The sequence below is a fragment of the Esox lucius genome, chromosome 19 (assembly GCF_011004845.1).
Source record: "Esox lucius isolate fEsoLuc1 chromosome 19, fEsoLuc1.pri, whole genome shotgun sequence".
In the NCBI taxonomy this organism is placed as follows: domain Eukaryota; kingdom Metazoa; phylum Chordata; class Actinopteri; order Esociformes; family Esocidae; genus Esox; species Esox lucius.
In genome coordinates, this window is record NC_047587.1 from 42,362,916 (window position 1) to 42,390,744 (window position 27,829).

A 27,829-nucleotide genomic window follows, 5' to 3' on the forward strand; every position below is an offset into this window, starting at 1 on the left:
CCTTAAAAACAGGGAGGGAGTGGCTGTTCCCTTCTGGGATATATGCTGGTGTTCTGGTCAGCAGAGGAATAGGCTAGCTAGCTGGTATGTAGTCTGTGTCTGGAGAACAGAGAGCAAGGAAATACACACCACATGCACATACACAGACCACCGGTCACATGACAAGCGTTTAATAAAGACAAACAGCAATATATTATTCCAAGCTAATCTCCCGTGGGTAGATTCTCTGTATAAACCAATCACATAACTGACATTTTCACATCTTTGGTTCAGAAATGAATTCCAAGCACCTAAAATAAAGTATGGCAGTATAAGGCCCAAGACATGACTGGCACAAAGCCATAGATTGAAATGATCAACAGACATGTAGTCCTCAAACATTGTGCCTAGATTTGAGATGGAGAGTTAACAACTTTGCCCGGTAAATCCAGTTTACTGACCCAAACCTATCAGACTCCTGTGAATTTGTGTGCCCCTACTGGCTTGAGTGGTTTGACATTATTCTGTCAAGACAAAGCTGACCTAAATCAACATCACTACCATTTGAGTGGTGGCAATGACGCCTCTGCAAAGTCGGCAACCAGCTGAAACATATGGTAGCTCCGTTCCATAAACAAGGAACATTTGGGTCAAGTTAATAGTAAACCCTATTTCTGTAACTGAAGTGCCATTTAAAATATTAAAGTGATTTCAGATAGTCAGTAACGACCACATTTTCAAATATACTATCTTCCATATGACTCATGACCAGCTATGTTATCTGATATTAAAATATGAAACTGTAAAAGGAAACTACTTATTTACAAGTTAGTTTTAGAAAGAATACAATTCTAAAAGCTAGCAACCTTGGTTGAGAATGTGTCTTTTATTTGAATAACCTCGCTTTAAATATTCCAGTAATTTATTTTTATAAAATAGACTGGCAGTGGTTGTAACGGGGGTAATGGTAACATTCTCAATATCTCCTATTAGGAACATGTAAGTTGACGATCTGTTTAACAATCAGCACTCGCAAAGCAAAATCCTGTGTTATGCATCATATACAGAGAGTACATACATTTGATGTAATCTGAAGCGAACGGCCTCTCCTGCATCATTATCCAGCCAATGCCCCAGGGAGACCCACCTGCCAAATTATGCAAAATGGGGCTCTTGAAAGCAAGCCCAGCTGCCACCTCTGTTTGCAACTCGGTTGCCACCCTTGGATGAGGCACACCTACCCTTAATCAGGGCCCTAGAAATACTGCTTTGGGCAGCAGAGGAAGTTTTTACAAATTCAAAAAGGTTGGAAAATCAATTTCCCAGCATTTTGCACCACCATGTGGCCAATCGGCCTTGCATTGCATGGGACAGTGTAAACCAGTGCCATTTACAATTTAAACAAGTGACCTTTTTATGCATTTGCATTTTCTTTTCTATGTCTGAAACTATGATGAAACCATAAATATGAGGAAATAAGGTATCATATTAGAGATTTTCAAAGATATGCATAACACTGATGAACTGAGATCAGAATAAATAAAACAAAAAACAGTCAGCCCACGATTAGAAGGAATGAAATTGTTGCCCTGGCTGGATTCGATCCGCAGTGTCCTATGTGATAGACCACTGGCTCCCAACCTTTTTTAGTTACTGTACCCCCAAAAAGAATTTGCACTGCTTGGAGTACCCCTGAAGTACCCCCTCATGTTCATTTCACTAGTAAGTCTATGGTGTCATGAATGTTTTCAAGTACCCCCTGTGGAAAGGCCAAGTACCCCCAGAGGTCCTAGTACCCCTGGTTGGGAACCGCTGTGATAGACTGTGTCTTTAACCTCTACGCTATTTAAACGGCGAGTGCTGTTGCACGTTGTGTGTGCAGAGAATTGGTGTCTGTTTACTTCCTGCATTGTCAAACCAATTAGTTGAAACTCGGTGGTTCCCAAAACTAGTTCTCTACATTACCTATTAACATCCAAAACAACAGCAGGTATAACAGGATTGCAACACTAAATTCAACATGTTAAATTAGAAACAGCTACTGTAGATGGCTAGCTAATAGCTATACAGGTACTATAATGAAAACGACTCCAATCATGGTCCTTGTCGGTGCAGTTCGTCCATCTCAATATAACCGTAAACTGTTTTACTTTACTTAATGTAATGTAGCTACTGAAACGTTTTTGGTCCATGGCAAGGATTGATGCACGATCAGCGGCATGGAAGTACCCATCTCTACCCATCTCCACTACGCTATTTAACAATGGCCTGTTAATCACTCAGTCACTCACTCGGTAAGAGACATTAACACTTTTTGGCTGGCTCTGCTTACCCGGTCGAGCAAAAAAGAAAAAAATTAAAAGTGTCCACCACTCTTATGAATAGCAATCCTAAATTAACTCAGGTGTAAGAATAGATTACGCCTACATTTATTTCTAAACTGGATGATTGAGCACGTTTTTTAAGTTTTCAGAGAGACAAATAAAAGGCACAAGCCAACTTCGACAGAGTTACAGGTTCAGAGCTACAGTTAGTGCCAGGACTGGTGTCTGCAACAAGATATTGTCTACAACAATATTCCAAGCACTTCACAAATCTGGCCTGTATGGTATGGTAGCTAAAATAACTGAAGCATGATCTGAAGTATGCCAAAAACATTCAAGTGATTCTGAGTATACTATATCTAAACTAGCTGTATATAATTAAGAACATCATCCACTGTCTCAAGCAAATCTAACAGCAAGATCCATCTATCAACCAGAACGTGTGCTACTCAAGTAGCATACTTATTCATTATTTGCTAAAATAAGTACTTGTCATTCTTCTCTGAATGACACCATACTGTTGATCGTTGGGGCTACCATCCAGCTTCCGTTTGATTTTGTGTAATTTCAGATAAATGTGACAAAGGTAAATTGTTTATATCAGGACATTGTTCCTATACCAGGTTGTAAGATGTACCAGCTGAATATCAGAGAAATTCACAAAAGTTTCTGTATGAAAGGACTTAATATACTGCAGCGTATTCTTTTTCAAGGAATACTATACTGAAGGACTTAATCTTCACTGGCTATTGCTGCAGTCCTTTCTTTTCTCTACTTTTCTCTTCTTTTCGCTCCTATTGGTTTAACCTCTCTGCCAATCGAAAAGCACTGAAAATATCAATATGCAAACTTGCTGTCATCTGGCTGACAGCTATATTAGAGAGGCACATACCCCGCTCAGCCTCCCGTTTTAATTTAGATTATGCAATCTACGGTGAACATGGATGAGCCAAGGTGGCTTCACCTATTCCGGCTGCTGCGGCTTTGAGTAGCCCGGCGCCCTGGCTGCTTGACTTGCCCTCCAGTTAGCATGCTGGTGTAGCGAGTTGGATGCTGTGGTCCACGCGCATGTTCTCTGCTGTGCATGTGTGGGACCGCAGCACGCCCGCGACGGCTCCTTGGGGTATTTTCCTGCGTGGGCATTTTCCATGCACGGTGTGATGCTGAGCAGCGTCTCAGTGCCTTTTAACGTGTGAGGGCGCTGGGATCCCGCCTGAGGATCATACGAGGTGTGTTCCTTTGGGCCTGTGTGTTCCATGCTTGTATGTAGCGGTGGTTGTGTGGTAAAAGTGTATGTCTGGCGTGCACTGGGTCCATTGCTCTCTGGCCCTGAGCACTCCGATTCAGTTTTTCTGTCGGGTGGGTTGGTGCCATGTGTCTATTCGTTACGTGCCTGATGTCTCAGTGTGCAAACGTTTTTACCTTCGGCTGAGCTGAATGGAAGTAGGTCGAGGACGGGAATTGTGTTCCCATGTGTGATCTGTCCTGTGTGGCGCCTGTCTCTGTGTTGGTGACCGGCAGGGAGTACATTTTGGGCTTGCTTGTTTTGCCCTATACCAATCGGAGTGAAGCCCCTATGACAACGATTCACGAAATAGAATGATAGTCACTTTTGTAACTCCAGTTCTATGAGTGGAGCGTCGCCCATATGGTTCATGCCCTGACCGGTCTCTGAATGCTTTTCTCGTGAAGAAAGGTTATTTGGGAAGCTGAGCGGGGTGCAAGACTCTGTGATATAGCTGCCAGTGAGGTGAAATTTGCATATTTAAATTTAAGTGCCTGCTGAGTGGCAGAGGGGTGTTCAACCAATAGGAGCAAAGCCCCTATGGGCTGCTCCACTCACAGAACTCACAGAGTTAAGACAGTAACTATCATTTATGTGCATGCTATGCATAAATCATGTTCTGTATGTATTTATTTTAATGTAAAATCTAATCCCTCCACTACTTAGCAGCACAGTTTTTTTTAATATAACGGCAGTCTGTGTTCTGCTTTTTGCCAAATTATGATTGTGCCCGCATTCATAGACAGGTCAAGACAAAAAAAGACCTCCAGATCTCCAGATCAGGGATGCATTGTAATCTGAATATGTTTGAAGGGTAAACAGATTGGGGCAAACCATCCCAAACATTTCACTAGCCAGTAAAATAATTAACTAGTGGCAATGTTCCCATAATTGCTTCAGTAATTGTCTTAAATACGTCTGCTTGTCTGTTATTTTTAAAGAGTATCTGTCAAATAAGGGGGATATAGTGTGGCCAAATCGTAGACTCATGTGAAGTGGAAATACCAACATTAATTTTGAACCCAACGAAAACCGGCAAAGTATGTTACCGTTGGGCAATACAATATTGTCTAATTGCATATATTCACCATCATTACCTGTGAAGCGTACCAATTCATTAGCTTACAGGCTACATGTCAAATATCGGTGCAGCAAAACAACTTTTATCTAATACCATGTCCTCGTGACCATTCCATTCCGGAAAATACCGATGGTGCGCAGAGACCGCTACACTGGGCTCTCTTTATGAAAGCCTATAAATAGACCGGATACCTGACGGTCTTGAAATAACTCGGTGTTTCCATGAGCGAGGCAATTTCGTGTACAAGCTTTTCAAGGCGGTTCACCTAGGACCGTAAAACACCGATATAATGAAAGCACGCGAGAACGCATAAATATGAGCAGGTAAGGTCGTGGTCAAACGCTCAGGTATGGTACGAGTAGTTATAGGCCTGTAGCATATGTTAGGTTATTATGAATTGTGAATTTCATAAAACATGTGTGGCCTACCTGTACTTGCCTACTTTTGCAGTGAAATTGGATAGGGCAATAGCCTACATTTATTTCCTTATGTTGTATATTTAAGAAAAAAATTCAAGAAACATCAGAAAGACAACTATTAACAACGGAAGGAACTTTATCAAACTGGTTTTGGAGCTGTGGACATCAGTAGCTGTGGGCAATTCTGCAGTAAGCTGATGAGTTTAAAACCAAGGCTTTTGTAAACAAACCTTTCAGTTTACAGATGTGGGATTTTAGATTGAGACAGTTTGCTAAAGCATAAACTAATCTTGAATTAAAAAAAACAAAAATAAATAAATAGTACTACTACAAAATGTGTAATGAATGGACATTTTGTATGAGGTGATATTTCCTAAAGGAAAATCAGTTCTGAAATGTCAACGTGGAAATCATCTTCAGTCACTGTTTTTAAATACAAATACAACACAACTATAACATTTCCTACAATTTATTTTACAACAGGGTACAAATTAATATCCTACATCAATAACAACTTTAAACAATTTCCTCTGAATAAAATAGTATGAGAGCGATGGCACAAACAGTCATTCTTTATCAATGTTTTCAAATTCTTCCAAGTCAATGTGGTTTTGATATTAGCTGAAAAACAGTGGAATTTTTTTTTGCCTTAGACATTTGTTGTGTTGCCTAAGGTAGTCCAGCATTCTGACATGTTTGAGACATTTGTTTGGCACATTCTAAACAGAAAAATTGGAGTGTCAATCATTTACCATACAATCGTACTTAAGCAATGTCACCATACATGTTTCCTGAATGGAGTAATAACTATGCCTTTCTGAAAGCATTCATATTACTGGTGAGCTTATGGAACTAACACAGTCAAGGCAAATTGTATAGAAGCCCATAGAGATTTTCAAATTCCTGGATGAGTTCCTCCATCCATCTGTTTCTAATCAAGGCAGTTAACCTAAATTAACTCCTATTTTGTTGCTGTAAAAGGGAATGTGTTCTCAGTCAACTTAAATAGTAAAGTAATGATAAATGGTTCCTTACAAATCTTAATTTAATTGTGACAACATGTATGGCAACATGTCTTTGTAGGGCCTTGCTTAATGCCATCCCCACAAACACACAGTCCTGGCATTCCACGGGGATGCATAGTCTAGCACTAAGACCACTGTAATTATATTTACCAACTAATCATGCGACTGAATAAATAGCTGTGTTTACAAAAGATTTTATCTCAAGTCATTTGATTCCACAATCTTTTGCAAATAATTTATGAAAAAATTGCAGCCATGTTGCAAGTGTAAATGCAGCCTCCTAAGTAGATACTAACGACTGTCTGAATACTGAAGACATGCCTCTTCCCTCCACACACCCTTCCATTGTCTCTCTGTGTCAACGCAGTGGTTCATATCATTTTTATATCCATTAGATACTATATTGCAATCTCAGAGCTAGAGTTGATTATACATGTTGTAGTCGTATGGTACGAGCAGTTTTCCATGCTATTGATAAAGAGGCTTTGTCATAACCCACAGTTTATGCGGTGATAGGTTCACTACATTTTTAAATGAATCAAGTAGACAATTATTTTTTGTAATTTTCTTTGGTAAGAGAAAAAAAGTCAGATACTTGCAGTTTGTTATAAACTAATCTGTTAAGATGGGTAGGATATAGGTTGAGCCTGCTACCACGATTGGATATTAATTGCTGTCTCCCCAATCAATTCCTTGTCCCAGACAGACACATCAATTCGGGCTCTAGTCTACAGTCTCCAGTCTTTTGGGCTTTCGCTCATTTACTGAATAACTCACAAGTCTGCCTTTCTGTCTACAATCCAAACACAGTGTCCTCTACTATTATGGGCACCCTAGGTAAAAATGACCAAAATGATCTGTGAAACAGTCTTTATTGTTTATCGTCTTGATCTTTCATTCAAAATATTAACAAATATCTAACCTTTAATTAAAGTTTATACTCCAGTGAACCAGGAAGTCGTGGCTTACCACTTAAGTGTTCCTAATTACTCAGGTGAATTCTAAAAACATATATATTTTCCTAATACAGTTGAGCTCATAAGTTATCACACCCTGGCTGAAATTGTGAAATTTTACTGTTAAATATGACTGATCGTGCAAAAAACTGTCTTTTAAACTTTTATTTAAGGATAGTGATCATATGAAGCCATTTATTATCACATAGTTGTTTGGCTCCTTATTAAATCATAATTATAACAGAAATCACTCAAATGGCCCTGATCAAAAGTTTACATACCCTTGAATGTGTGACACAAACAGGAGAAAATGGCAATTAAAGGTGAATTTCCCACACCTGTGGCTTTTTAAATTACAATTAGTGTCCGTGCATAAATAGTCAATGAGTTTGTTAACTCTCACGTGGATGCACTGAGCAGGCTAGATACTGAGCCATGGGTAGCAGAAAAGAACTGTCTAAAGACCTGCGTAACAAGGTAATGGAACTTTATGAAGATGGAAAAGGATATAAAAAGATATCCAAAGCCTAGCGAGCAGGACTGTTAAATCACTTATTAAGAAGTAGAAAATTCTGGGATCTGTTGATACCAAGCCAAGGTCAGGTAGACCAAGAAAGATTTCTGCCAGAACTGCCAGACGAATTGTTCGGGATACAAAGAAAAACTGAAAGGTAACTCAGCAGAAATAGGCTGCTCTGGAAAATGATTGGTTATTTCAAGGAGCACAATATACCCTCAAATGGTTACAGCTGAAAAAGGTGAAGGTTCTGGAGTGGCCATCATAATCTCCTGACCTTAATATCATCAAGCCACTCTGGGGAGATCTCAAACGTATGGTTCATGCAATACAACCAAAGACTTTGCATGACCTGGAGGCATTTTGCTAAGATGAATGGGCAGCTATACCACCAGCAAGAATTTGGGGCCTCATATACAACTATTACAAAAGACTGCACGCTGTCATTGATGCTAAAGGGGGCAATGCACAGTATTAAGAACTAAGGGTATGCAGACTTTTGTACAGGGGTCCGTTCATTTTTTCTTTGTTGCCATGTTTTGTTTTATGATTGTGCCATTTGGTTATGACCTACAGTTGAATGTGAATCCCATAAGATATAAATGACATGTGTTTTGCCTGCTCACTTATGTTTTCTTTACAAATGGTACATATATTACCAGTTCTCCAAGGATATGCAAACTTTTAGCACAACTATAAGAATTTCTAGGGGTGCCAAAAATTCTGGAACTCATTTTGACTGATAAATCAAGAGGATAAACAACAAAGACATTTTTTCAAAGCCCGTTTTGATCAAATTTTCTAAGGATACCAATACTAATGGATTACACTGTAATTTGTAACTGGTCATTGTTCTTCTGGTTATACTTTATGTTGCCATTTTTCATGCTGCATTATTTTGTTGTTGTTGTTGTCTAGGTACTTATGTCAAATATCCACCACGTTTTGCTTCTCTTACATTTTAGTGATTCAGCAAGTGCTCGTATCCCGAGCAATTAAGTGACATGCCTATGGGCACAGTGACACATTTCAAATAAATGTGATTGAAACCAGTGCCCTCTTTGATTACTGAACGTTATAAACAAAAACGTATATCCTGCTTTCTTTATTTGCTGGGACTAACCAATTTGAAGGCAAATAGAGCACTTTGCCAACTAATTCTGTGCTATTCCTCTGAAAACAGTCCAATGGGTGAGGCCTTTGCAAAAGGCCATTGCACTTAAGGTGTTTGTTGGCTAGGAGAATCAGACATTACTGTTGGGTTACAGCAAAACAGGCCTTGAACAGATTGAGAAGCCCCAATACACCTTGGAGTAAATTCCTTGGAAGTGCCAGCATTAGCAAACCTGAGCTGTATTTAATAAGTATTATGCCTACGCATCTATTTCCACTGGATATGATAGTTCATTGACTGCATCAAGGTAGTTTACTCCCCTGTGGTAGATGTTTTTTGTTTGACTGGCTGTGATTGGCTGTGAATGAACTCTGTGTACCTGGCATGTCCACCATGCTGTTTGTTTAATTGATCTGTCTTGAGCTTGACCCCTTGTTATCCCTCAGTTTTGGGTTATTTTCCCATTTTACTTTCCAGTTTTTGGAAAAAGTCTTACGGGTCTTATTTCTTTGAATAACCTAATATTTCTATAGAAACATTTATCAATAAAAAAGGAGAAAAAAAATACAAGGGAAAATGACCCCAATGTAATCCCATTGCAAGATATGCCCCTTTATAATAATCCACCTTTACTAGATATTAGGATATGGCATCTATAGGCACTTTCTTCTTTACATATGACTATTGGCTATAACTAGGTTGACATTGTAAATATGAACTTGTTTTTTACTGACTCACCTAGTTAAATAAAGATTTATATTTATAACAATGCCATTATTATAAACCATCTAGGTGTCTGATAGACCAGAGGCAGGTGCTGTCCTTCATAGAGAGGTGTATGCTGGCTGTAGGTACCAAGCCCAATCATGCCAGGAGTCTAGCAGAGGTATTAGTGGAGGGCGACCGAAGGGGACATTACAGCCATGGGCTCAACAGGATGGGTCAGTATGCCACACAGTTATGACCCACAACACAAAATGTCTGCAATATGCCCACTTCACTGCTGCAATAACAAACAGCACAGGGGTTGTATGCATAGATATTCCAAGGTCCAGCTCGGTTGTTTTCATTTTGCATAATTTGCCTCAGCGATTGTCAATTACATATACCATGAAATTTATAGCATTAACTGTGTTATAAAATATTAGGCCATTCTCATATTTTCAATAGCTTCAACTGTATACTACACAAGTATTTTCATTAACAACCATTACATCTTAATTTTATTCTGAGTGGATGTGTATATTTCACCTTTTGTGAATGTTGTGCCATGTTCCATTTCTTTCCCATGTAGACATGTACGTGAAGGACATCCAGCATGGAGTCTGTGCCAAGGATGGGGAGCCGGCGGTGGAGAAGGAGACTGTGGCTACGGCTTTGGTGGATGGCAAGAACTTGCTGGGTCCTGTTGTGGGCAACTTCTGCATGGATCTGGCCATCAGGAAGGCTCAGAATGTGGGCATCGGCTGGGTGGTGGCCCACGGAAAGTTGGCTTTATTTATTCTTGCTAAGCAATCAAGAAGTGGCCAGGTTGTTTTTTGAAAAGACAATGGCCCTAATTCAAAAATGTGATCTTAAATGCTGGTATTCATCACTATTATCTTTGTCGTGTCCTTACAATCAAACTCACATCTGGTCGGAGACCATGTAAACAAGTGTCAAAAAATAAGATAATGCTTGATTCACAATAAGACCATCATTATCACGAAAAACAACAATAACAATCAATAACAACAACCACAATTATAATAACAATAATATGTAATATAAAATAAGATGATGAAGAATATAACACATACAAATATACCACAATATTTAATATAATTTAATATCACTACAATATTAATGTATTATTTATTTATATATTTTTCTTCTGGATTTTCTATATCTTATTACTGTTGTTCATTCATTTGTAAGGTTTGAATTGCTTTTGTGTATGTAATGTGCAAGACAACAGGGGTTTTCCTTTCTCAAAATTAGACAAAGGTGGTACCCTAACCCCCGCTACCCCACGCTCCATCGGTCACCCCTTTGTGATATACTTTATATAATATATGGCTACACACTTGAAAAAAGACAACTATTAGTGTTAAATCTGCCCTGTTGACAATGTCCAATGGAACTGCTAATGCACGCTACAATGTCTTCCCTAATAGTACAAGTACAAGTACAAGTAAAAGGCTGTGTCTTTAACCACTACGCCACCAAGCTATACAGCTTCCAAGTGTCGGTATAGCCTCTTGACATTATATAATTCTGTCACACATTAACATTACTTCAAATTTGAATATTTCTTTAGACACCATTAACCATTGTGTTAAACTGAGTAACATTTCTTATAACCGTAAAAAGTTTTATTGCGGCCCGCAATTAAAATTTATAAATATTGCCGTCCTCACTGGATTCAAACTCCGGTCTCCCATGTGAGTGGCAATGTCTTTAACCACTACACCCAGGCACTACATGTTTTGCCAGTCACTAGACACCATTCAGCATTGTGTTAAACAGACTCATGTTTTTTATTAAGTTTACCTGCACCACAAATAGTGTCTATGAACTATGGCTTTTGCCACTGGCTATTTTAACAGCTTATTAGCCAGTAATAAGCTTACTAGTATCTACTAACTTTCTTGGAAGAGTCATAAGAATTGAGCAATTGCTAGCGAGACTGAAGACTTTTTCCCATTTCATGGCACAAAAAAATTTGTGAATGACATTGATACAATTACTATATGTGTGGATAACTGACTTTCTCGTCAAGTGAAAAGATGAGAGAAACGTGGAAACCCTAACTGTTTTACTACCCAAGGGGTTTTGATAAAGCCTATATTATTACCCCCAAAGGCATGCACATATGCGTTGCAATAAAACCATAAACAGTTTTATTTTAGGCTCACTGTAATGTAGATACTGAAGTTTATAGCCAATGTTTCTGTCTATCCAGAACAAATCTAAATTCATACTTTGTTTTGACGGTGAGGAGATTCAATCACAGAACTTGCAGGTCCGCTTCTCTAACCACTACAATATTTAACAAAGTAGGTCTGTCAGGCTCTGCTTATGCGTTCCGACAAAAAAAACTATTCAGCATGACAAAAGAGTTGAAAAGAAAAGCTTTGAGTGAGGAAAAGAAGGGTTACATTTTGGCTTTACTGGCACAATGAGTGTCAGGTTGCTTCCATCCTGAAAATGTCAAAGACGGCGGTTCATAAAAACAAGGTCAAGCAACAGACATTGGGGAGAACAAAGCTACAGACTGGCAAAGGGTGAAAACGACTCTCCACTCACCGAGGTGACGACAACTCATTCGAATGTCACTCAACAACCGTAGGATGACATTAAGTTACCTCCAAAAAGAATGGCAAACAGCAGCTGGGGTGAAATGCACGGCAAGGACGGTTCGAAACAGGCTCCTAGGGGCAGGGCTGAAGTCGTGCAAAGCTAGAAAAAAAGCCCTTCATCAATGAGAAGTACAGAAGAGCCAGGCTGAAGTTTGCAAAAGACCATAAGGATTGGACCGTAGAGGAATGGAGTAAGGTCATCTTCTCTGACGAGTCAAATGTTCAGCTGTGCCCAACACCTGGTCGTCTAATGGTTAGATGGAGACCTGGAGAGGCCTACAAGCCACAATGTCTCGCACCCACTGTGAAATTTGGTGGAGGATCGGTGATGATCTGGGGATGCTTCAGCAAGGCTGGAATCCGGCAGATTTGTCTCCATGCCACACAGCCAGGTCAATCAAAGGTGTGGATGGAGGACAACCAGATCAAGACCCTGCCAGCCCAATCTCCATACCTGAACCCCCATTGAAAAGAGGAAGAGGAATGGTCACAAGCCTAATCTGATCGTCTTTTCACCAGTAATCTTCGTTTGTCTCGCAAAATCTCTGCCAAATCAGTAATTCTAGGCTACTAGAAGTTATTTGAAATGTTAAAAAACTTTGGATGTAATTGATGTTGCATTTAAATATTTTGACATGCTTGGGTGTAAAAGGAAAGTAGGATCCACTTGTTTTTCCAACATTACTAATTTCTGCAACGTCAGGACCGATCTGGTCCCATTGTCGCAGTGTTGCCAGATTGTATTGTTAATTAATTGCCAAATCTACCATGGACTCCACACAACACAAAATGCTCAAACTACACTTTCTATAGCCTACTACTCTGTAAATTGACCCACCCATGCCCATTCAAAATAGCCCAATTTGTGGGGAAATCTCCACATCTGGCATCACTGCCAGTACAGAAAAAGTTTTTCCTATGGTCACATTTGATTCAGTATTTCGCTGGCATGAGCGCAAAATTATGTTTTACCATGCCGACACACAGAGGCGTGACGAGATTTTGGGAAGGTGGTCGCCTTTGATTTGTGAATGCAGGAAAAACCCTGGACAAATAAAATTGCTTTGCCTTGCTTACTATAGTCTTGCTTGTGTACTACAATCACTCAGTCACCTTGTACCAACATACTTAGAGATCGTAAATAGTCATTAGAATTTCAGTGGGTGGCATCTTGATTAGCTAACACGTCTTAAATTGACTAGTGAAAGGATAAATAAACCAGTGGTTCTGGGTCAAGCAGTTACCCTAATGATGGCAGAGCTTGTCCTTCTAATGGACTTTGGCTCAGGGCTGAGAGGCAAAAGAGTTACGTAACTGCGCTGATTTCATCATGGAGAATGACAATTGGTTTATTAGTCGTTTCAGGCTATAAATTATGCTGAAATCTGTCAATTCATAGGTTGCTGTCCTTATTTACATATGTGTCATATGTAAATAAGGACAGGTGCAGCGTGTTCCAGCGTCTACAGCTTTATCCGATTTATCTGCAGTGACATCTACACTCATTTTGAAGAGTTGCGACAGTTCCGTTAATCACACTTGTAGATGATCATAACGCTCTCCCCATGTTCGAATCTGAGATCTTTTCTGAGGTTTTAACAGCATACTGTTATTATAATCCGGTTTTAGTTGAAGAATTTAACAGTTTTTAAATGATTATATTTATGCTCTGTAACTTTTTTGTCTAGGCTCCAACCATTATGGCATCGCTGGATATTACTCAATGCAAGCCCTGGATGCCAACATGATTGTAAACCTGCTTTTAGTTTTACATACTTTTGTTTTGTCTCCTCCAAGTGGTAACTGTATGCACTGCATGCATAAAATGTTTTTTTTGTGGCAATAGTTTTTTACTGTACCAGCGATGGCACAAATCAGACACAGTTCAACAAAAAAAATGCAGTAACATCTATCTCCATTAGACTTATGAAACTACGTTCAGTTGATAGTATATTATTGTAAGTTGATAAAATTATTACATTTAATTGAATGATAAAAAGTCCAATAATCCAATAATAATAATGTTCCCTATAGGGGATGTCATACACAAACACCTCTCCACTTGTTGTCCCCACACGAGCTAAAGAGGTGAGGTTACGCAAACACTATAATTACTTGTGAGTGCTGTACCACAATCATTTGCATTCCCTTGCCTAACATCCACTCCAGAAACTGTGTGACCACTGTTGTGTATTCAGTGCACGCTGGGCACCAATCCCATCAGTGTGGCCGCGCCAGCCAACAATGGGGACAGCTTTGTATTGGACATGGCCACGTCTTCAGTGGCTCTGGGTAAGGTAAGCTGGAACATGCTGACTGGCCGATGAAATTCAATCTGTCACTTATTATTGGTTGAGCCAAAATAGAGTTTAAAGATATAGATGCTCTCTTTCACAGATTGTGAATGTGTGTTTTTTGACAAGAAAGTAGACTTTAATATGTATATTCTGGCACCATTGCTGACAAAGCATGTTTGCGTGCGTGCGTTTGACGTTATGTGTAGATTGAGCTCCATGAGCGACGTGGGGACATTATCCCAGAGGGCTGGGGCTGCGACTCTCAGGGTAGACTCAGCACAGACCCCAGAAAGGTGCTCAACGGAGGGGGACTTGTGCCTATTGGCGGCTGTGAGGCCACAGGTAGTTTTAGCATTTTATTATAACTCTTATCCTTTAATATGTTGTTTTATTATGTGTATCGTGTAAGAGCATTTACTGTAAAAAATAATAATAAATAATAACCTGGGCTAATGCTGGTGGTCTGTCCCCACCCCGCTCAGGTGGGTACAAGGGTTTTGGCCTCGGCATGATGGTGGAAGTCTTTTGTGGCATGCTGGCCGGCTCCCACTACTCCCAAAACATCCGCACATGGAAGGTCACCGACAGAGCAGCAAACTTGGTGTGTACATATATCCACTTTAAAACAAGAAACCAGGCAAGTCGGCAATAAAATGCATTAATCGTGGCTGCCCTCTCGAGAATGGCTGCCCTCTGCACACATCCCGGGCATTGGTATAGCCTTTTCACATTATATTATTTTCTCTCATTAACATCACGCCAAGTTGGAATATTTTGTTAGACACCCTCAACTAGCGTTAAACTGAGTAAAGTTTCTTATTAGATTTACCTCCACCAAATAGAATCTATGAACTGTATGACCTTTGCCATTGGCTGTTTTAAAAGCTTATTAGCAAGTAATATGTTGCTAGACACCATTATATTGTGTTAAACTGAGTAATGTTTCTTATTAAGTTTACCTCCACAAATAGCATCTATGAACTTTATGGCTTTTGCCACTGGCAGTTTTAACAGCTTATTAGCAATTCATGAAGGACATTGATACAATAACTACTGTATCAATATATTGTAGGTGATGATAACAGACTTTTTCGTCAAGTGAAAAGATGAGAGAATCGTGTAGCCAGCAAAGTGTTTATCTATCCTGGACAGATCCTTAGACATAATTAGAAAATCCACCAGAAATAGTCGCAATATAACAGTAAACTGGTTCATTTTAGGCTTCCCATAAGGTAGCTACTCAAGGTTGTAGCTAGCAAGGTTTTTGTCTATCCTGAACAAATCCTCTTTTGCCACTGGCTATTTTAACAGCTAATTAGCCATTTGTGAATGACAAAGATACAGTATCTATCAATACAGGTGACGATAACTAGTGATGACCATTCGAGGCTTCATTAGCGTTATTTTTGCAGCAGGATATTATGCTGGCAGCACTCAGATTTTCTTTATCACAATAAAAGCCATTATTAAAATGTATTAGGCAATTTAGTTAACAATCTAGTCTGTGAAAAAGAAGAGACAAGAATAACATTGGAACGGACATTAAACATAAAATGTACAGACAGGATTGTTAACTATATTCACTTATATAGTTCAATGATGGCGGTAATGGCCATCACTAACGATAACTGACTTTTTTGTCAAGTGATATTATTAGAATCGTGATGCAAGCAAAGTGTTTGTCTCTCCTAATATCCACCAGAACTGTTTTAATTTAGGCTTCCTATTAAGTAGCTACTTAAGTTTGTAATCAGTGTGTTTTTGTCTGTACTGAACCTCAGGCATAATGCATTACGGGAGGCAAATGGGAGGGACCTGTTGTTTAAGGGCCCATGACTCTAACCACTATGCTATTCAACAAGGGGCAGTCCGTCAGTCAGACAGTCACTCATTCACTCACTCAATAAGAGACATTCGCTCTTCTTAGCCGGCTCCGCTTACGCAGAGTGTTAAAGATGCATTCCAGGATTTATGGCCATGGTTGTTAAAGTGGGGCTGTCAAGCAACAACCTGTAGTTCCATGGCTAACTGTTGTATAGAGCCAGCCCAGAGTGCCTGTCTTAATACTTACTGGAAGCACCTGACCATTAGAGCGTTGAGTACATTTGAATTTAATTCTAAAATAGTTTTGGCCTAAATTGTATTGGTTACAAGTTTGTTCGGGATAAACTGTATCCATCACCAAAGATAATATTTTGGTTCAATTACATTTGTACAGTAACGCGATAACCTATAGCCTAATTGTGACATTACGTACTGCACTATTATGCATTTCTGACAGAAACATTTTCAACCACATCCATATTTTGGGCACCAACATAAGGGGGAGTCGTGTAGTTTTATTTCAAAAGAGGAAATAATCAAATGTTCAGACGTTCGTAACCATTTCAAATTTGCCAAGAAGAGTACATGTGCATATTGCCTCCACAAACGATGAGTAAGATGGTGAGGGAGGCAAAAACTATCACAGGATCACACTTTGAAAACTGCACAGTTTAGTTAAATCTTGTGGTTATCAAGTCTTAAAATCAACTGTTAGATGTCACTTTCATGTCAAAAAGCTCTTTGGAAGGATTGAGCAAAAGTCCTTACTTGAGCCTAACCCACATATTGTCATACCTGAAATTTGCATAAATTTGGTGTAATGAATTAATATTAATGAAGTATCCGAATATTTTTGCCAAAAGCCTGGTTGTCTCTGCCATGACACTTGGCTGTGGATGGACATATCATTAAGACAACAACTCCAAACATACATCACAATCAAAACTGAAATGGTTGCAGAAACATAAAATACTTTTTTGCAATGGCCATCTCTCCGGATTTAAATACTATTGAAAACTTGTGGTCTGTAAAGGTGAGGCACAAAGGGAAAAGAAACTAAACAGACAATAACAATCAAGTCTTTAATATGCCTTTTTAAAGTTTTAACAAGCACACCATCACGGTCACAACAGACAAACAATAATATGTGAGGTGCAGTGGGTGAACAACAGAATGTAAACACAACTAAACAGGTGCTTCCATGGGATGTGCTACTGCCATTACTCTCCTGCCTCTGATTAGTACACCGGTGAGGTGGGGAGCCAGAGAGGAAGGGGAGCCACTGTGCCATGCGGCGCAGACGTTACACTATCCTAAGACAAGGATCTTCAAATGTGCTGCATAGAAAAATGTGCGCCAACCTTGTCTCCAACCTTGTCTCACTTCTAACTCCCTGGAGTTATCCACTCCAGGGGAGGCTTCATTAAATATTGATTGCAGGGGCGCTAAACCTTGTTTTAGTAAATGACTTTCAGTAAAATATCATGCTGCTACATTAATTAATTTGTGTGTGAGAAATATTCCCTCACCTTTTTCCATTGTATCATAATGTAATTCATTAATTAATTGCCATTTGAGATATTTCTTGTTGCATTACCAGGGTCAGTGTTTTGTGGCGGTAAATCCAGCTAACTTTGCACCTGGTTTCAATGACAGAATGTCTGATATCCTGTCTCTACACAGAGGACTAGAGCCAGTAAGTGACAGCCCCTATCTCAAAGCTCTTATCCTAGCTGTAGTTCTATGAAATGAGGTCCATAGTATCATGGATATATTTGTAGATACATACATTTTAGTTTGCCTAATGCCATGGGTATAAAGAGTTTTCACCCCGAGGCAAACAAAATAGGCCACTCTACAGAGGGGAACCTGGTAACAAAAATGTAACATTTAGTTTTTTTCAGGCTGAGCCAAGCTGTGCTGTCCTTACCCCTGGGGATCCTGAAAGAATACAAATCATCAAGTGTCAGAATCTAGGAGGTATTCCTTACCACCTCAGTGTGGTTAAAGTTATGGTGAGTTTCTCATTGTAAACCTTTGTCTGAAGCTTTTTTATTTATTAGAGATTACCTGGTAGGAGTTAAATTGGGTGGGGGCAAGCCGGACCTTTGATCCAAACAAGAGGCAGGTCTCTCCTGGCTCCTTCGGAGAGAATTATGAGAATTCCGCCTACAACAATATCTAATAAAATATCGAATCAGCTAAAAAACTGAATTTATTAAACATTCTTGAAGAAAGGGATTATTTTGTTCTCCCCTAACTATTATGCAGTAGTGTATGGAGAACAAAATGTGCCCTAATATGAAATAAATAAATGAATTAATAAATAAATATATAAATAAGTAAATACCTCAATATATAAATAAATATTGCATTTGCATTGTGTACACTTATGATTAGACATTTCATTTGGATGGTGTGAAGTTGAGCGTCATCCAAATGCAGTGGGGCAGGACCTCACCCATTTGATAGAGGTGTCCACATTGGACTGCATGTTTTATGCTTCGAACACTGTGATTGGACACTTGAGAACAAACTATCAGATGAGTGCGGTCAATCAAGTAGCACATGAACGAGTTTCAATGTTTCCTTGTCTGTCATGGACACATAATTGGGTCGCCTTGAAAACTATTTGATCATATATTTTGTTAGCATGTGGCCAGTTTTCAGTAACTTTTATTGTGGCAAGCACGTGATCAGGTGGAGGACTGGAGACGTGTGTGTGTCTTGGTTGTGCCAGGCTGCCGGCACCATTCTATAGCTCAATAGTAGGCATAAGCCTTAAAAAGTTATTTCTTACAGCCATTTGAAAACGTCCTAAAAAATATAGAATTCACCGTTGCAATGTTTTTTAGTTGCTGATAAAATACATAGATGCAAGGTGTTAAACAGAGGGAGTTGGGCCAGGAAGCGCAGCCTGGACAAAACACACACAACTCAAGTCAGGTTCTCCACTTCCCCATTATTACCGGACTATTCTTAATAACAGTTTGGGCCGACTGATTCAAGCTGATAGAAGAGCAACTTTGACTGAAATAACCACTCGTTACAACCGAGGTATGCAGCAAAGCATTTGTGAAGCCACAACACGCACAACAGCAGAAGACCCCACTGGGTACCACTCATCTCCACTATAAATAGGAAAAAGAGGCTACAATTTGCACGAGCTCACCAAAATTGGACAGTTGAAGACTGGAAGAATGTTGCCTGGTCTGATGAGCCTCGATTTCTGTTGAGACATTCAGATGGTAGAGTCAGAATTTGGCGTAAACAGAATGAGAACATGGATCCATCATGCCTTGTTACCACTGTGCAGGCTGCTGGTGGTGGTGTAATGGTGTGGGGGATGTTTTCTTGGCACACTTTAGGCCTCTTAGTGCCAATTGGGAATCGTTTAAATGCCACGGCCTACCTGAGCATTGTTTCTGACCATGTCCATCCCTTTATGACCACCATGTACCCATCCTCTGATGGCTACTTCCAGCAGGATAATGCACCATGTCACAAAGCTCGAATCATTTCAAATTGGTTTCTTGAACATGACAATATGTTCACTGTACTGAAATGGCCCCCACAGTCACCAGATCTCAACCCAATAGAGCATCTTTGGGATGTGGTGGAACGGGAGCTTTGTGCCCTGGATGTGCATCCCACAAATCTCCATCAACTGCAAGATGCTATCCTATCAATATGGGCCAGAATTTCTAAAGAATGCTTTCAGCACCTTGTTGAATCAATGCCACGTAGAATTAAGGCAGTTCTGAAGGCGAAAGGAGGTCAAACACAGTATTAGTATGGTGTTCCTAATAATCCTTTAGGTGAGTGTATAATGGTGATCGTGTCTGTGGATGGCTTTTTAAATGGGAAGTTTGGTAAATACCCTGATTGTATGTTTATTTTCTGTGTAGCAACAACATGAGTGATGCCTGGGCAGATCTTTGTGATAGGAAGCTCACAACATTAAGTTCAGAATAATAGCTAGTTGTCCTCACGAAGAGCCTTATGCCTCATTATTGCTGTAACACCTATTCCTCTCACACTTCAGGTAACTGTTCAAAGCATGTTCCCAAAAGATGCAGAACTGGCAGCTAACTCAGTCAAAATGTGCTGTGTTTTCTTCCAAACATTAACATAAGTCAGCTAGATAGCTACATATAATTAGACAAAGGCAAAACATGTAGACTAGCCAACAATTTCCTTCTTATTGGCCTAGAATAATATAACTTATTTTCCAAAAAAGTTGTGACAATGCGTAAAATGCAAACAGAATGCAATTATGTGCAAATCATTTATTAATTTTTATGGACAGAATTTCTAGGCGCAGCCAGGGGCCGGAGGGTGTCAGGTTTGGGGACCACACGATTTCGTCTCTGCTCTTTGCGGATGATGTTGTCGTGTTGGCCCCTTCTAACCAGGACCTTCAGCATGCACTGGGACGGTTTGCAGCCGCGTGTGAAGCGGTGGGGATGAGAATCAGTACCTCCAAATCCGAGGCCATGGTCCTCAGTCGGAAAAGGTTGGCTTGCCCACTTCAGGTTGGTGGAGAGTGCCTGCCTCAAGTGGAGGAGTTTAAGTATCTAGGGGTCTTGTTCATGAGTGAGGGAAGGATGGAACGGAAGATTGACAGACGGATCGGTGCAGCTTCTGCAGTAATGCGGTCGATGTATCGGTCTGTCGTGGTGAAGAAAGAGCTGAGCTGCAAGGCGAAGCTCTCGATTTACCGGTCAATCTACGTTCCTACTCTCACCTATGATCATGAGCTTTGGGTCATGACCGAAATGACAAGATTCCGGATACAGGCGGCCGAAATGAGCTTTCTCCGCAGGGTGGCTGGGCGATCCCTTAGAGATAAGGTGAGAAGCTCGGTCACCCGGGAGGAGCTCAGAGTAGAGCCGCTGCTCCTCCACATCGAGAAGGGTCAGCTGAGGTGGCTGGGGCATCTGTTTCGGACGCCTCCGGAACGCCTGTCTCCCGGCTGGCCTGGGAACGCCTCGGTGTCCCCCCGGAAGAGCTGGAGGAAGTGTCTAGGGAGAGGGAAGTCTGGGCATCTCTGCTTAGACTGCTGCCCCGTGACCCGGCCCCGGATAAGCGGAAGAAAATGATGATGATGATGATGATTTATTCCTATATTTAATTGCAAATAGTACAAAGACAACATATCAATGTTAAGAAATGTTACAGTTTCTGGAAAAATACATGCCCATTTTGAATTTAATGCCAGTAACACATTTTGGGACAGGGGCATATTTACCACTGTGTTGCATCACCTAAGTGTTTCTGAACTGAGGAGACCAATTGCTGTAGTTTTGAAAGTGAAATGTATTCCCATTCTTGATGTAGCATTTCAGCTGCTCAACCGTTCAGGTCTCCTTTGTCATATTTTTTGTTTCATAATGCCCAAACTCTTTGCAACTTTACGTTGAGAAACGTTATTCATAAATTGTTGCACTATTTGCCTTCTGCGTCTTTTACAGAGTGGTAAACCCCTCCCCATCTTTACCTCTGAAAGACTCTTCCTCTCTGGGATGTTCTTTTTATACCCAGTCATTTACTAACCTGTTACCAATCAACCTTATTTGTTGTGAGATATTCCAGTAGCTTTTTTTTTGCATTACACAACTTTTACAGACTTTTGTTGCCCCTGTCCAGCTTTTTGGAAATTCAAAGTGGGCATATATTTTTCAAGAAATAATAACATTTCTCAGTTTCAACATTTGATATGTTGTCTTTGTAATATTTTCTATTGAATATATGGTTTAAATGATTTGCACATCAATGCATTCTGTCTTTCACTTCATTTTACACAGCATCCCAACTTTTCTGGAAATGGGGTTGTAGTTGGATTCAAGAAATGTTCATTTTTATTGACCAACTTTATTCCACAAGGCTTTGTTTACAAAATCTGCTAATAACTACTGTCAGGTCCTGGCGGGGGCCCCTAGGCACCTCTATGCGCCTTGGGGCCACAGTCAGGGCCTGACTGCAGAGATGCCTCTAGGCATCTCTGTGCTACAGTTTTGGTTTTGCCAAATTAGGCAGCTACGCTCCTATTTAGGTTGCCCTTGTTTTGTGTTCAGTTGTGGATCATTGTTTGCGTTATGTGCTTCTGTTTGTGGTTTGCGGCTTCTTTTGTTGTTTTCTGTTCAATGTTTATAAAGAAGAACATTAAAAGGATGTGCCTGTATCCTGCCTCCTAAACCGTGACACCTATGATTACATAACATTTTCTAAAATATATTTATAAAATGCAATTCTTCTGGTACCCTAAATGTTTCATGTTGAAAAATCCAAGAAAAAACACTTCTGTGCCACTACACAATATTATGAGAGATACATAGGATGCTTTATTGCGTGCAACTTCCAAACAGTAGATGTGTTTACGTTTAGCTGACCACACTTCTGATGGCCTTATTTTTTTTTTTCTTATTTCAGAATGATTTTGCAAGACAAATTGGTGTCAGCCCACTGTTGGAATGTGACAGTATCATCTCTGATTAGTCCAATCAAGTGCCTTGTCAACTTTTTACCAGCAACCAGTTGCCCCTCCTTTTTTGTTTCACCTCATTGTCCAGCTCAAATTTAAAATCAAATCTTTGTAGTAAAAAAGCAGGATGTTCTCTACCATTACTGTACATCTCAACTAATCAAATAATTGAATATGTTTATATATATTATATATATTTGAGATAGAACAATTAATACATTTTATTTTGTATAACAATTTTTATGCAATTTAGTATAATACAATTATAAGAATAAAGATTAAGAATCTATAAGCAACTTGCTGTCTTGTTTTATATAATTTTAAAAAGTTAGAAGTGGTATTCTGAGAGATTATTGTGATTTCTGTGAACTTTATCCACTGACATTACTTCAGCTCTGTATTGTGTTCCAACTACAGGGGGGTCACACTTCTCAGCCTCCCCGGGAAAGTCTATGCCAGGGTTCTGGAGAGGAGAATACAGCCGATAGTAGAACCTCGGATTCAGGAGGAACAGTGTGGTTTTCGTCCGGGCCGTGGAACACTGGACCAGCTCTATAGCCTCAACAGGGTGTTGGAGGATTCTTGGGAGTTTGCCCAACCAATCCACATGTGTTTTGTGGATTTGGAAAAGGCATTCGACTGTGTCCCTCGTGGCCTCCGGTGGAGAGTGCTTCGGGAATATGGGGTCCTTGGTCCTTTGCTAAGGGCTGTCAGGTCCCTGTACGACCGAAGCAGGAGCTTGGTCCGCATTGCCGGCAGTAAGTCAGACTTGTTCCCAGTGCATGTTGGACTCCGGCAGGGCTGCCCTTTGTCACCGGTTTTGTTCGTAATTTTTATGGACAGAATTTCTAGGCGCAGCCAGGGGCCGGAGGGTGTCAGGTTTGGGGACCACACGATTTCATCTCTGCTATTTGCGGATGATGTTGTCGTGTTGGCCCCTTCAAACCAGGACCTTCAGCATGCACTGGGACGGTTTGCAGCCGAGTGTGAAGCAGTGGGGATGAGAATCAGTACCTCCAAATCCGAGGCCATGGTCCTCAGTCGCAAAAGGTTGGCTTGCCCACTTCAGGTTTGTGGAGAGTGCCTGCCTCAAGTGGAGGAGTTTAAGTATCTTGACAGACGGATCGGTGCAGCTTCTGCAGTAAAGCGGTCGATGTATCAGTCTGTCGTGGTGAAGAAAGAGCTGAGCCGCAAGGCGAAGCTTTTGATTTACCGGTCAATCTACGTTCCTACTCTCACCTATGGTCATGAGCTTTGGGTCATGACCGAAAGGACAAGATCCCGGATACAGGCGGCCGAAATGAGCTTTCTCCGCAGGGTGGCTGGGCGATCCCTTAGAGATAGGGTGAGAAGCTCGGTCACCCGGGATGAGCTCAGAGTAGAGCCGCTGCTCCTCCACATCAAGAGGGGTCAGCTGAGGTGGCTTGGGCATCTGTTTCAGATGCCTCCGGAACGCCTTCCTGGGAATGTGTTCTGGTCCCGTCCCACCGGGAGGAGACCCCGGGGAAGACCTAGGACACGCTGGAGGGACTATGTCTCCCGGCTGGCCTGGGAATGCCTCGGTGTCCCCCTGGAAGAGCTGGAGGAAGTGTCTAGGGAGAGGGAAGTCTGGGCATCCCTGCTTAGACTGCTGCCCCTGCAACCTGGCCCCGGATAAGCGGAAGAAGATGGATGGATGTATTGTGTCCTGCTCGCCTAGAGACACTCGAGGAACCAAACCTGTGTTTTCTTGTTTGTTTTTCTTTGCCTTGGAATTCGATACCAGGCTAGGTTTTATTTGAGGGAGAAGTTCTTCTGATGATTTTATGACAGTGCCTGATAAAGAGATTCCAGAGTAATCTGCTTGTGCTTGGCACTTAACAAATTTAATGTAACATATTTTGTGATAATTCTGTGCAACTTATGGAATTTGTGTTTGGTGAACACACTGAACCCACAGTTGGTTGCATTTTTTCTGAGTATGCAATATGCTTAATTGAGTGCCCAAGAATTTTCCCCCTTTGCTATGACACATCTAAATGATATCTGGAGTAACCAATTGTTTTTACAAGTCTCTTAAGTACTGAAATGGAGTCCATCAGTGTGCAATTAAGGTGTTTCACATAATTTCAGATTATTATACCTCTGGGAAGCCCCACAGTTGGTTAGTACAATTCATAACAAAAACATAATCATGAAGATAAAGGAACATCTTAAGTAAATCCGGAATAACGCATTGAATATGCCCTGGAGAACAAGAAATGGAGAGATTATGGCACTGTGAATTTGTAAACTGGCCTTCCTCAAAATGTGAGTATCTGGGTGAGAAGCGCAATAGTGTAGGAGGCCGCCAAGTGGCCCATGGCAACTCTAAAGGAGTTACACTCTCCCACAACTCAGCTGGGAGACAATGCATACTCCAACATTTACCTGGGTGCTTCACAAAAGAGCCCAACTATTTATATCAAAACGTCAGCTAAAGTTTGCAATGTGGATGAAGATACCCTATTCTGGTCTGTTGAGGCCAAAATATGTCGATTTTTTTTTATGTCTCTTCTCATCTTCATCCGCTTATCCGTATCTGGTCGCGGGGGCAGCAGCTCCAGCAGGGGACCCCAAGCTTCCCTTTCCCGAGCCACATTTGCCAGCTCTGACTGGGGGATCCTGAGGCGTTCCCAGGCCAGTGTCGAAATATTATCTCTCCACCTCGTCCTGGGCCTACCCTGAGGTCTCCTCCCAGCTGGACATGCCTGGAACACCTCCCTAGGGAGACGTCCTGGGGGCATCCTTACCAGATGCCCAAACCACCTCAACTGGCTCCTTTCGACGCAAAGGAGCAACGGCTCTATTCCGAGTTCCTCACGGATGCCTGAGCTTCTCACCCTATCACTAAGGGAGAAGCCAGCCATGCTTCTGAGAAAACCCATTTCAGCCGCTTGTACTCGCAATCTTGTTCTTTCGGTCATGACCCAGCCTTCTTGACCATAGGTGAGGGTAGGAAGGAAAATTTGCCTTCCGGCTCAGCTCTCTTTTCATCACAACGGTGCGGTAAAACAAATGCAATACCGCCCCTGCTGCTCCGATTCTCTGGCCAATCTCCCGCTCCATTGTCCCCTCACTCGCGAACAACACCCCGAGATACTTGAACTCCTGTACTTGGGGTAACGCCTCGTTCCCTACCCGGAGAAGGCACTCCATTGGTTTCCTGCTGAGAACCATGGCCTCAGATTTAGAGGTGCTAATCCTCATCCCAACCGCTTCGCAATCGGCTGCGAACTGGTCCAGTGAGTGCTGAAGGTCACAGACCGTTGATGCCATCAGGACCACATCATCCGCAAAAGCAGCGATGAGATCCCCAGGACACCGAACTACAACCCCTCCCCACCCCGACTACGCCTCGATATCCTGTCCATAAAAGTTACAAACAGGATTGGTGACAAAGCACAGCCCTGGCGGAGGCCCCCACCTGGAACGACTTACTACCGAGAACCCGAACACAGTTCTCACTTTGGACGTACAGGGATTGGATAGCCCTCAAAAGGGACCCCCTCACCCCATACTCCCACAGTATCTCCCGGGGGACCCGGTCATATGCCTTCTCCAGATCCACAAAACACATGTAGACAGGATGGCCATATTCCCAGGCCCCCTCCAGGATCCTTGCAAGAGTAAAGAGCTGTTCGGTTGTTTCCGTGACCAGGACGGAATCCGCATTGTTCCTCTTCAATCTGAGGTTTGACTATCTGCCGAACCCTCCTTTCCAGTACCTTTGAGTAGACTTTCCCAGGGAGGCTGAGAAGTGTGATATCCCTGTAATTGGCACACACCATCTGGTCCCCCTTTTTGAACAGGGGAACCACCACCTCGGTCCTCCACTCCTTAGGCACTGTCACTGTTGCTGAAGACCCACACCCAGGGGCACAGCGGAAGGCTGTAACCCCCGAAGACCACCTGGAAGGGGGTTAGTCCTGTGGAGGAATGACGGCAGGGAATTCTGGGCCTACTCTGCCCAGGGGAGAAAACGGGGGAACCTCCCAGCTCTTGAATGAAATGCTCCACCCGCCCACTAGCATGGGGATTGTACCCGGACGTGAGGCTGACCGCAACCCACAGCTTGGACATGAAGGCCTTCCACTCCCGGGATATAAACTGTGGGCCGGAAGTCCATGCAGCCAGAAAACCTGATGAAACAGCACCTCAGCAAACTGGAGTACAGAGCGGAGGCCGGGTAGTGGGACGAACCAGATCCACTACCACAGCAATAGTAGCATTCCCCTCTGATGGTGGTAGGTCCGTTAGGAAGTCCACTGAGATGTGGGACCAGGGTTGCTGAGGTACTGTGAGGGCATGGAGAAGGACCCATCTGCGTCTCTTTCATCTGCTCTCATACGTTGCATGAAAGGAAGTCATGTCGCACAGTCCGTCCCATGCCAGTCCACCAATATTTCTCCTGGAATGCTTCCAGGGTCCGGGTGTTGGCTGGGTGTTCCGATCGCTGGTGTGGTATGCACCCAGGTCACCAAACAGCCCTGCACTCTCCTGTGCATGTAGGTCTTCCCCAGGGGGCACGTTGCTGGAGCAGGGTCCCGTCTCCCAGCTCGTCAGATGTCCCAGGAGATGGGACCCACGATGTAGGAGGCGGGCAGGATAGTTGTGTCCCTCGAGAGTTCTGCCACCCAGTTGTGCAGATGTGCGCGCACGTCCGCCTTGATGTTCTTCATTCCTAGTCAGTACGTCAGGATGAACTGGAAGCTCTTGAAGAACAGGGTCCAGCGAGTTGAGGCGCTGTGCAGCCCTGACATGTTCCAAGTTCCAGTGGTCAGTCAAGACTGTGAATGGCTCCCGGGCGCCCTCTAGCCAGTGTCTCCACTCCTCCAGGGCCCCCTTCACCACCAGTATCTCATGGTCACCCACATCATAGTTCCTCTCCGCAGCAGACAGTTTCTTTGAGATGTAGGCACAGGGATGGAGAAAACCTGATGCATTCTTAAAACCTGATGCATTCTTACTGTTAAAGGAATGAGTCCCATTGTTTGGATGTGAGAATGAATGAGTTACTAGTTAGAGATGCTAACAGGGGGATCGGGTATTTGTCCTAGGGGGGCATTCTCTGACCGGCACCAGTAGGCTGTAGGGTTAATCATCTGCCGACCTGTAGGTTGTCTAGATGCTTTAAGTTTCTCTCAAGGGATGAGAAAGTTAAC

At 41.9% G+C, this 27,829-nt stretch overlaps 1 protein-coding gene across 3 annotated transcripts; it reads left to right on the plus strand.

Annotated features, from left to right (window-relative positions):
• Nucleotides 1-4,863: 4,863 nt before the first annotated feature.
• LOC105026603 (uncharacterized oxidoreductase YjmC) lies at nt 4,864-27,829 on the plus strand. Of its 3 annotated transcripts, none has more exons than XM_020056568.3 (11): nt 4,865-4,992; nt 9,493-9,641; nt 9,995-10,183; nt 13,730-13,791; nt 14,076-14,129; nt 14,240-14,338; nt 14,545-14,680; nt 14,821-14,939; nt 17,763-17,858; nt 18,067-18,177; nt 26,477-27,829. In XM_020056568.3, the coding sequence occupies exons 1-11, from the start codon at nt 4,985-4,987 to the stop codon at nt 26,525-26,527; spliced, it is 1,074 nt and encodes a 357-aa protein (XP_019912127.1). In that variant the 5' UTR covers nt 4,865-4,984; the 3' UTR covers nt 26,528-27,829. The 3 variants fall into 3 exon arrangements, with proteins under 3 accessions (XP_010896464.1, XP_019912127.1, XP_010896463.1); XM_010898161.2 differs by lacking the exon at nt 26,477-27,829 and adding an exon at nt 22,595-22,849; XM_010898162.2 differs by lacking the exons at nt 17,763-17,858; nt 26,477-27,829 and adding an exon at nt 22,595-22,849 and having other exon boundaries at nt 4,864-4,992.

What these genes read in the sequence shown, in the direction of transcription:
- LOC105026603 (XM_010898161.2), top strand. An exon ending in CCATGGGCTCAACAGGATGG is followed by an intron (nt 9,642 to 9,994) that starts GTCAGTATGCCA and finishes TTTCCCATGTAG; the next exon opens with ACATGTACGTGAAGGACATC. An exon ending in CCCTGGATGCCAACATGATT is followed by an intron (nt 13,792 to 14,075) that starts GTAAACCTGCTT and finishes TGTTCCCTATAG; the next exon opens with GGGATGTCATACACAAACAC.